Source organism: Neoarius graeffei, chromosome 27 (assembly GCF_027579695.1).
Source record: "Neoarius graeffei isolate fNeoGra1 chromosome 27, fNeoGra1.pri, whole genome shotgun sequence".
NCBI lineage: Eukaryota > Metazoa > Chordata > Actinopteri > Siluriformes > Ariidae > Neoarius > Neoarius graeffei.
This window is the reverse complement of record NC_083595.1, coordinates 30,015,110-30,026,481: the sequence shown is the minus strand read 5'-3', so window position 1 is coordinate 30,026,481 and position 11,372 is coordinate 30,015,110. Positions and strand designations below refer to the sequence as shown.

General features: G+C 39.1%; 1 protein-coding gene across 1 annotated transcript; it reads left to right on the top strand.

Moving 5' to 3' along the window:
- Nucleotides 1-4,539: 4,539 nt before the first annotated feature.
- Nucleotides 4,540-8,053, top strand: LOC132874955 (uncharacterized). The gene is made up of 5 exons (XM_060911467.1): nucleotides 4,540-4,743; nucleotides 7,060-7,482; nucleotides 7,595-7,699; nucleotides 7,780-7,804; nucleotides 7,912-8,053. Exons 1-5 carry the CDS (start codon nucleotides 4,692-4,694, stop codon nucleotides 7,937-7,939), a joined length of 633 nt encoding a protein of 210 aa, XP_060767450.1. The 5' UTR covers nucleotides 4,540-4,691; the 3' UTR covers nucleotides 7,940-8,053.
- The last annotated feature ends 3,319 nt before the right edge of the window (nucleotides 8,054-11,372 follow it).

The window sequence follows — 11,372 nt, the reverse complement described above, 5'->3', positions numbered from 1 at the left end:
CACAATAATCCTTTAGGTGTGTTCTTATTAGTAAACAATTTATCTGACATTTGCCTTAAACTAAAGTGGGTATCATTTAGCACAACAACCTCAAAGACAACTCACGCATGTGTACAAAATCTATTTCTCTGTTTCAGAATTTGGAGGAGGACAGTACTCTGTTAATTCATCAATATTTTGCGTGCACACCGGTGTGTCTTTGCGTTTTCGTGATCAAACCTCTCTATCCCGTTCCTCCGACGGGCCAGTTGTTCACACAGAACAAAGGGAGCAAGATTCAATTCCTACAAATCGCTGAACGTGAATCCGTCGAAACACGCACCCGTACTTCCCTTCCTCAAGTAGGCGAGCGATTACCCAGTCCTCACTTAGGCGGATAATTCTCTTACACAACCCAATAAACTACTCGCGGTTTATTGTCTCAAAATTGTGTTTTATCCGTTTCGGCAAACATATTGATGGTACCACAGCTTAGCAGTCCTCCTGGGCTCGGCCAAACTTCTGTCTGTCTCTTATATCAGTCTTCCTTGACTGGGACAATCTCTGTCCATCTCTTATATTATTCTTTAAATACTAGGACAAATCTCTGTCCATTTCTTGTATCATTCTTTAAATACTGTTTCCACTAATTTCTTTACACAAGAATGCAAAGTTATCATTTACTGGTTCGGTGAGCCCTGATGGCCTGGTCTCTCGTCCGAGTTCTCAGCTCCACACCGTAGCCTTGAGAGTGTTCCGTCGCCCGAGGATCAGACGCATAGGGCCCACCCAGGGGACGCCAAATTGTAATGGAAATTTCTAATAAACACTTCAAAATGCTTAGCAGTCGTCTTTTCAGTTATTTATTATAATCATATAAAGGAATATAAGATAGGAAAGAAAGAAAATTAAAGCAGAACATCACCTCTAGTGATGTGAGAGTACGCGCGCGCTCTCTGAGTTGTGTTTTTTTGGCTGTATCTATTATAGAGGGTTCCTGCATGACGTCACCGCGCCGCGAGATTTCGGTAGTCGCCATATTGGAAGACCAAGTACACATCTATGCAAGTACATACATACATAAAACAAACTACACCTGAAATGTAGCCAGGGCCGGTTCTGCCCTAATCTGGACCGGGGTGCAACATCGCGCAACCCCCCCCAAAAAAAACCACACCAGTCTAAATCAGGACAACCAGTGTTCGAACTACGGGAGTACTCGGGGGATCTGAGATCCCCTGAAACAGACATGAGATCCCTTGAAAACATGATTTGGGAAATGTTGGGGGGTCTCTAAAATATTGGCAAAATTATGTTTATTGACATAGCAATCGTGTGTAACGGGAAGCATTTGCATATCCGAAGTGTTGTGTTTACATCAAAGATAAAATAAACCGATATGACAACGACTGCTGCTGCCAGGTTGGTTGTTGAGTAGCCTGACTGTTTTTTTTGTTCTTGCGTGTGGTATCATTGTTGACGCGAGGTTGTTTTTTGAACATGCCAATGCGGACACGATTTCCCCTGATGAGTTATGACTTCAGACGCGATGCGTGTGTGGAGGTGTGGAGTCCGCGTGATATGTGCGTAAGATAGGCTTCTCGTGTTTGGAGATCCGTGCTCCGAGACAAGCGCAAGCACCCCCCAGGGAAAAAAAGGGACCCCCCGAAAATATCGGCATAGTTCGAACACTGAGGACAACCATCACATAACTATAACTATAAACATTTTAGATCACCTATTTTAACTAAATGGGCTATAATAAATAAGCCTGCAGGCAGCCACGGCGAGCTGCCTCAGAAAAGTAACCATTTGTCCTACCTTAACTCGTTTTGCATTTTCTGCCTCCTTTTTTGTATTTTCGACCCTCCGTTTATTTTCTTTCCTTTTCTGAAAACCCGATTTGTGTCCAGACATTTTGTTCTGCTACCAACGAACTAACTCGTCAGGTCTCGTCTCTCGAGTCCGCGATGAAGGGCAACAATTGATACATTTTTACAAACAGCCAATAGGGAGGTTGCAACGTTCAGGCTCTCCTTTGCTCACAGACACTCAGTAATGCACTTATTCTCTGTCTCCTGGCAGAAAGCTCCTTGGTTTGCTCCCCTTGTGTCTCAATCACAGCTGGTATTCTGTAGAAAGACTTCTTTTCACCTTTCCCATCAGCTTTGTTAGAACACCCTAACACAGCACAAAAGTTTACCATTGTAGGTTTATGATGAATCAAGTGCCTCGTGGGTTTAAATTCCGCGCGCTGCCGTTATTTCCCCCTGATCACAAGTTTGTTGGTCTTCCAATATGGCGCAGGGTCTGTTTACTTCCGGTTTCTGGTGACGTCAGTGGGAAGGGTCTATACTCTAAAGGCATTCGCTTACTGCTTGCATCTTCATGTGATTGGCTCAAGATTTTCTATGAAGCTTTGTTAAGAAGAAGAAGAAACCTTTATTCGTCACATGCACACTTCAAGCACAGTGAAATTCATCCTCTGCATTTAACCCATCTGAAGCAGTGAACACACACACATGCACACACACTCAGAGCAGTGGGCAGCCACACCAGAGCGCCCGGGGAGCAGTCAGGGGTTCGGTACCTTGCTCAAGGGCACCTCAGCCCAAGGCCACCTCACGTCAACCTAACTGCATGTCTTTAGATTGTGGGGGAAACCGGAGCACCCGAAGGAAACCCACGCAGACACGGGGAGAACATGCAAACTCCGCACAGAAAGGCCCCCGCCGGCTGCTGGGCTCGAACCCAGAACCTTCCTGCTGTGAGGCGACCGTGCTAACCACTACACCACCGTGCTGCCCCTTGTTAAAGCGTGCACCTGGCGTTCTCTGAGATGTGCAGGAACTCAGACACCCTGCTTATCACCAGCCAAGGCCACAGAAAGGCGATTACAGCATTGGAAAAACAACTTTTCTCAGTACACTTGAGCTTAACATACAGAAACACAGAGAATAATAATGTTCGTCCATTAAATTTCCTTCACAAATGACACCAATCTATCACCAGTCAACCAGGAGACTTAATCAAACGCATCCCCCGCCCACTTGTGTCCGTGTCTGAGACGTTGAATTTTCACAGAAGGAGGGAAGAAGTTGACTGAGGTAAGACTGTGTGATAAACTAACAAACGAATAAGATAGGAATTTCAACATATAGGGCTTAAGTTTGTTACTGTTCAATAAGCATTGCTTGTACAATAACGTTATGTCGTTACAACGTTGACCCACTTTTAACGTGCCGAGTACCGACTGCAGCCGGTAACAAATGCTAATTAGCTTGCTGTCAAGTTTTTCCTTTGTCGAGCTTTAAGGATAAGGTCATGGATGTTACTACTGCTTGTTCCTGCCGTAATATGATACATGATATGTGCTGTTGTCTGTGCATAGCCACTTTTTTAATCTATGCAGTTAGCATTGTTTTGTTACTAGTATTGTATGTTTCTTTTTGCTGTTTAACCGAAGTGTAACTGCTGCCATCTTGACGAGATGACCATCGCAAGAGATTTTATCTCATTGTTTTTGGCATCATTACAACATTAACATTTACTTTTATTCATTTTCATATACATTCTAGTATATGTTCCATTTACAGTCAAACATTTTGATGTACTCCAGGCTCAATTTTGATTAATCAAAAATCTGCGTAGTAGTACAGTCTGAAGATGCTCTTGCACATTTGGTGTCAATTGAATAAAAATTATGGGAGGATATAGGTTTAATAAGTTTTACAATTTTTGAAGTGAGTGATGGATTGATAAGTTTAGATGTGTTCAATATTTTCTTATCTTCAGACATAATAGTGTAGGAGATGTTTCTTTACCTGCTTGATAGTTTTGACTGAGACTCCAATCTTCCTCAGAAGAGTCATTAGTCCTTAAATTAAATTAATTATAGACGTGAACATAAAATCATTGTTTTATTTTATGGCCTTGGTGCCCTGGCTTTTGGCCTTCGTGCCCTCAAAAAATTGACAGCACAAAAGGCCAAGTGGCTTTGCCCCTAAAATGACGAAATTCCAGGCCTGTCCTGACCTGCCTGTTACATCCCAGATCCCCACATATCCCTGTGATTTCCCAGATGAAGGTTTGAAATGAAATGAAATGAAATGAAATGAAATGAAGTGAAGTGAAATGAAATAGCCCACAGGTACAAATGTCAGCATGATGTTTGAACTCTGGTACAAACTGAGCTACATTACTTGAGTTAATTAACCTCAATCAGAAACGTGCACAGGATGTTTTTTATTCTCACTCACACAGTGAATCTGTCCTCTACTGCGGGCCAGAGGTGGTGTGCCATGATTACACCAGCTCTCTGTAAATCCCAACTATCAGCAGTCAGACAAACATGTTGGTTTCTTCTGCCATAACGGTTCATTAGAAGCATTTGAACAGTTGTCAAAACTTGAATTCACTTCGCTGTAACAACCCTGGTCACAGTTCTCACAGTCCCACCCAACACAACTAGAAAAAAAAAATGTTGCATCATCCACCCTAAAAAAAGGATGTGTGTCTTTTTGTCACTTTATTTCCTGATCACTTGAACCAAAAGTCTTCGAAAGGGTTCAAGATATTTACTGCAGGAGCCAAGATTCTGTTCACCATGTTGAGTGGTGCTCTGCTGAATTCACTTTAATTCTAGATGATTTCATGGCGAAAAGCTGAAACATTTCCAACATCACTCACTTCTGTTTTTTTCTTTTGTAATAATGATGTTGCGATGTTTCACCCTCCTGGTTTTGTTCTTCAGTAGTAGTCATGGTGAGTGAATTTTATACTTTCTTTTGTTTATTAATGTTATTGTGGTTTAGACATGATATTTATATATAAATAAAATATATACAAATGTGATATACACAGTACCAGTCAAAAGTTTGGACACCCCTACTCATTCATAGGTTTTTCTGTATTTTGACTATTTTCTACATTGTAGAACAACACTGAAGACATCAATACTATGAAATAACACATAGAACATTCACCGATCAGCCATAACATTACAACCACTGACAGGTGATGTGAATAACATTGATTATCTCATTACAATGGCACCTGTCAAGGGGTGGGATAAATTAGGCAGCTAGATAACAGGCAGTTCTTGAAGTTGATGTGTTGGAAGCAGAAAAATGGGCAAGTGTAAGGATCTACTGTAGCACAAAGTGCTGAAAACGTTAATGCTGACAGCTTTCTGTTTTAGCCTGTATTAACTTTTTCAGCAGCTTGTGCTACAATTTTGTGCTATAGGTTTTTTTTTTTGCGTGTGTGTGTGTGTGTGTTCCCACAGAAGAGCAACTGTAGCACAAACTGCTGAAAAATAATAATTTTGGCTAAAACAGAACGGTGTCAGCATTAACTTTTTTAGCAGTTTGTGCTTCAGTAGTGCTTCTGTGGGGTTGGACCATATGGGCTAGCCTTCCTGCCCCATGTGAATCAGTGAGCCTTTGACACCCATGACCCTGTCACTGGTTCACCAGTTGTCCTTCCTTGGACCACTTTTGGTAGGTACTAACCACTGCATACCAGGAACACCCCACAAGATGTGCCATTTTGGAGATGTTCAGACCCAGTCATCTCGCCATCACAATTTGGCCCTTGTCAAAGTCACTCAGATCCTTACACTTGTCCATTTTTCCTGCTTCCAACACCTCAACTTCAAGAACTGACTGTTCTCTTGCTGCCTAATATATCCCACCCCTTGATAGGTGCCATTGTAATGATATAATCAACGTTATACACTTCACCTGTCAGTGGTTTTAATTTTATGGCTGATCAGTGTATCTGGAATTTTGTGGGAAACAAAACGTGCTAAAAAAAAGAAAATATGTGTCATATTTTAGATTCTTCAAGTTAGCCACCGTTTATCTTGATGACGCTTTGCACACTATTGGCATTATCTTAACCAGCTTCATGAGATAGTCACCGGGAATGGTTTTAAATTACCAGGTGTGTCTTGTCAAAAGTTAATTATTGCAATTTCTTGCCTCTTTAATGCATTTGAATTTAAACAGTAAACAGTAAATAATAAAAATACAGTAAATAGCCCTATTCCACAACTGTAGTAATCTATATTTTCTTAAGAACTGCTCAACTAAATAAAGCGAAACGACATCCATCATTACGTTAAGGCATGAAGTGAATATTAATTAATAAAAATAAAGAAAGAACCATTGAAAGTGTGTACAAATTTTTCACTGGTACTGTATATATAGCATAAATTGTACTTTTCCTTTGACGTATTAGGGAATTTTCTTTATATGTTACAAGTTGCCCGAATTGTTAAAACCTGAATTACTGTATGTCTCCAGTAAGCTCAGTTTGATGGGCCTCCAGTAAATAATATATTTTCATTTGTGATATTATAGCTGTGATTTGTGATAACTGTGGTTATATGGTACTGTATATAGTTGACTTCAACATTGCATGATATGTGGCAGGTTAATATTGGTTAAAAATATCGCACAAAAATATTTTTATAAATATAACTCTCTGATCTACAAACACAAAAATCTTCTCTGAAAATATTTATTTTTCTGTGTTGATACGTGGAAAAATCTGTTACCCTGATGTTGGCCAAGTGAGATTAATGTAATAAGACTAATGAAATACATTTACAAAAAAATTAATAGCTGAATGGCCAAGCTCCTCTCAATAAAGTTTTTTTTTTCCTCTTCCTGAAGGACATACTGAATTCATTTATACAGCAAAGGATGAAGTAAAGTTGTTTTGTGACACCAACAAATGGCAAATAAGCACAGAGTCTGACAATATAATTGATGTGAATTGCACAGTGGAGTGTGTTCAGGGTGAATCACTCGTTCTTAATAATAGCCAGAATTCCTGCACAAAGAAAGATTCAGATAAAGTTGGTGAAAAATGTTCTCTAAGAGCAAAGAATGGATTTTTTCGATGTGTTACTGCTCTGGATTCTGTTTTCTTGTTTCCATTCAAACCGTCTCCCAACACTGTCACGTCGTACATCGTCGCCACTGCAAATGAAGAAAGTGAGTTTTTATTTCCTGTATTTTCTCAAGACAAATCTGTTTTTCAGAATAATCAGCAAAACTGTTTTTATTTCAGTGACAAACAAGTCTGAGGAAAAATCTTCAGTTGAGATAACTGAAGGTGAAGATGGACTTTTAAACTGCAGCTTCATCTTGACAGAAGGATATAACAACAGGGAATTTATAGTGTACTGGATCAAGACCAATGAAAAGAACAGTAACTGTGTGTATTCTTATAATTTTGAAAGGGATGGTATAACGTTCAATCACCACTGCAATGTACAAGAAGAACTGCTCTCCAGGCTCTCAAACCACACTGAAGGCAGTAACACTCATAACATCAGGATCAGTAACGTAACAGAGTCAGACGCTGGACAATATCTTTGTGCCTTACAAGTGCACATACATAATAATAAAAATGGAAACTGGAAGATCATCAAAAATATTAGAGTCAGTGTACATAAAGACAAAGGATCTGAAATAGCTGGAAACAGTGCTGGTGAGTTTCAGCTGCATTGAGCTGTGTGTGTGTGTTAGATAAAAGATATCGATATAAGATCTTACAATTGTTGTTTTAGACTATTTTTCGATATTTAATTATTTCTACACAGATATCGAGTTTCTTGTCCGCTTATGTGTTACACTGCCAATAATCCTGGCTGTTCCAATAGCAGTTATTGTGATATATTTCTGGGAAAAGATTAGAATTTCACCAAGTAAGTGTCTTCTTAAATAACAGTATATTTAAAAATCCATGTTATGTACATAGGTTAATAAAATTATTTTTTCACCCCAGGATCTCAGACTATGGAACTGCAAACGTAGGCTCTTGCATTCATAATTATATTTGGCTTAAATGAACATGACCTTCTTTAATGTCTCTGTTGTCCTGTTTCCTAAGATATTTATTTTTTTCTTCCCTTTGCAGAATCCAACATCGAGATGAATCTATATGAACTATGAGGCATGAGAGCAGCACAGCACTTATGAAGAGTGGATGTTTAAAATGTGTTAAATACTGTGTGTGATCTTTATTATGGCTTCTTTTACTTCTTTAAACTCTCCCAATACTGTACTATCATATGTCTCTCTTTTCAATTTGTAATTTTTTAAAATTAATAAATCTGATATTGGGTCAACATTAATGATTCTGTATTTTCTTTCAAAGTAGCTTGTAAAGTATTAAAAAGCACTGGACTGTTGTCATTGATGAAAAAATCATTTATGGCAATAAACAATTTATATATTTGATGCAAATCAGTAAATACAGCACATTTATATGACAGTGATGCTTCAACACAAGAACATTGTGGTCCACCAGAGGACACCATTGCCGATGCAAAAGTATTTACCTTTACCCCAACTTCCATTTCATCAAACTGGGTGTTTGTTTTTTTTCACAGAAAAACCAGTAAGCAGCTCTTAGAGAACTCAGCTGCCAAAAAAGTGTTGTTTATTCTCTGAGATTACAAATCCACCTTACAGCTTCAGAGACAACACTATAAACAATAGCAGAAATATATTTGGCAGAGGGAAACCATCAGGGCCTTCTAGACCTTCAGAGAAGGCCCAAACATCTCAGCATTTCAAATGTTACATTTAATTTCTTTCATAATTTCATTATAATTATTCTCTTCTAATTCGGCCTTATTTTCTATCAAATTTGCTTCAGAAGTGAAAGGCTACTGTCCTGAAAACATTAAAATCGAGTAATCCAGTGAGATTTTGTTATTTGTTGTCTTTACACTGAGAAGAGTTTACTCATTGGTTAGGACTGCATTGCTGGGACAGAAGGCCATGGCAGTGCATGTTTATGTAGGAAGTGACAGATGAATTAACCAATCAGATTTTGATTTATAGTGGGAGGGACCAAAAATTTTATCACCCTAGGTTTCCCTAAGGCCAACGCGAGCTTAACCACGAGTCGGCACTGTCAGTGCAGCAGTGAAGTCACCTTCCAGCCGGTGTAGCGTTCATCAGTAGTGATAGCGAATGCTAATAAAGCGGCCAAGCCAGTGCTATTGAGAGCAAGTAGCATAGGCTAATGACCGAGAAACTACAATTTCTGTATCCAGACTCTTCTTCCACACATGCTCACTACAGTATTATTCACTCAGATTTAAGTATTCATTCACCTGTGTAATTTACTTAGTTACTTTTAAAATCAACATTGACAACTCCACACAACGGAGCTACATGGTAGCCTGCTGCTAATCCCTTGCAAAATCCTTTGCCCTGTTGCCCTTTTTTGGTGTCTGGATAAGGTTTGGCTGAGCTCAAGTCCCAGCTCTAATCGTAACGGTTCGCCACTGATATTTGGGTGTATTATTACACACCAATAAGCACACTAACTTTAATTCCACCCCCCCCTTTTTTTCCATATAACAACACACACGAAGCTGCATTTTGCTGATGATTTATGGACATCTCTGTACAGTCACACATTTGGATGCTAGATGGTCTGGTTCAGTGCAGGATATTGTTTCCCTGCGGACCCCATGTTTCCCTGCTGACCGCAGTAGAAGCAAGCCCCCATGCTCTGTCGGCACAGCTGACACCCATACCCGATCTACAGTGGCGGCTCCTGAATTTTTTTCGGGGGGGGGGGATTTTCCCCCGTTATGTCTACACGGACCATAAATGTCCACAGGACTGAAGTAAATTGACCTAGGTAGCAAATCAATTGGCCGAACTTTTTTTTGCCTGGTAAATTCAGATATCAATATAGACAATATCTCTTCTCTCCACTAGGTGGCAACACTGAACAAGTTAAAGGTGGCAAACAAAGGTCGCCTAGTAACTAGACCCACCCGCCTAGCGGCCAAAAATATTTTTGCCTACGAGTGGCAAATATTCACATTTAGTCTGGCTTGCCAGGCTAAAACTAAGGAAGATTCATTGTGAAGCCTTCAAAGCAAAACATTTGGCATCACAATCAATTAATATTACATTACTCATTTATTTTCTCATATTTTTCCAGTATTCTATAATAAGTAGACACAAATTCTTAATTATAAACATATTCTAATTTCTTCATTCTAAAGAATGCAATTAAAGTGGCAGGATATAAATCCAAAACAAGTGTTTATTTAAGTTTTGGAAAAGATGAAGAAAAGCATAACCATCAAACAAACATGTGCAGCTTAATTATGTTTTTTTTTATATGGAATTACACCATTTTAACAACAAATAATAATTCTAAATAAATTCTGCAGTTTTTATCCCAAAAATTCCTCCAGAAAGCCATGCCTTAAAAGGAAATTTAAAGTATTACAAGCATGTCAATGAACACAAAAGGCTTTAGTTATTTAGCTATATACACACAAGGTTACACAAGGTTTTGAAGTCAGTGCAACTTGGCTTAACAAGTTGGAAAAAAGGTAAGGTGCTGCTGGCTCCAGTGAACACATATACTGTACACAGGGGCGGTTCTAGCCATTTTGGGGCCCTAGGCGAAATACAGACATGGGGCCCTCAAAAGTCAGTCTTGAAACACACATACAGAATAATGGTCATCCCTACTTGGCACATGTCATATCTCCTTGCTGTAAATTCAGAAAAAAAGATAGCAAACTGCCACTAACAATGTGCCCCAAATAAGCTCCACAGTGAAACAGGTTTGAGATTACTCCAGCATTTGCCAAAATTCTGACAGTGTTTATTGCTCAGATCAAACCAGAAAGAGAGAGAGCAACAAGGCAAACAACAAAAGAAGAGACAGTAGAGAGAGAGAGAGAGAGAGAGAGAGAGAATTTTAAGAGTCAATCTCCATATTTTAATAAAACAAGAATATCTGAAATCCAATTATTATTTTTAATCCACGGATACATATTCCCAGATATAAAATGATCTTATTCTTATCAGAAGTAGACCACAAATGGATACATATTACCAGATACACATTACCAGAGATACAAAATGATCTTACTGTTATCAGAACTACAACACAAATGGATATTACTCTATCGAAACCTCTACATTTCAATGGGATAAGACTGATGCCAAGATAAATGTACGAGAGAGAGTGTGTTTGTGTGTAAGAGAGAGAGTGAGTGAGTGAGTGAGTGAGAGAGCCATTTAGTGACAGGCAATACAGTGGTTGAGAGACAGATACAGAGGGATTGTGAGTTTGTAAAGGATGCAGCCAGTACATTATTGAAATGTCCTTAATCTTCAAAATTCCATTGTTCTGGCTTTGGTCTGTTCGACCTGTTGCCCTCAGGGAGGCACTACAGGTGCATCAGGTCAAAGACAAATCAATTAAAAAACAGCTTCTTTCCAAAAGCCATAACCGCCCTGAACTCGGATATGCTCTGACATTATAGTCTATTTACTTTACTATTTTACTATTTACTAATTTATAATGTGCAGTACTTTATAAGGTGACTC

Bases quoted from the DNA above. Each gene is read 5' to 3' on its own strand.
- LOC132874955 (XM_060911467.1), top strand. From the start codon at position 4,692: ATGATGTTGCGATGTTTCACCCTCCTGGTTTTGTTCTTCAGTAGTAGT. The intron at 7,483-7,594 runs GTGAGTTTCAGC...ATTTCTACACAG, and splicing joins AATAGCTGGAAACAGTGCTG to ATATCGAGTTTCTTGTCCGC. The intron at 7,700-7,779 runs GTAAGTGTCTTC...TTTTCACCCCAG, and splicing joins AAAGATTAGAATTTCACCAA to GATCTCAGACTATGGAACTG.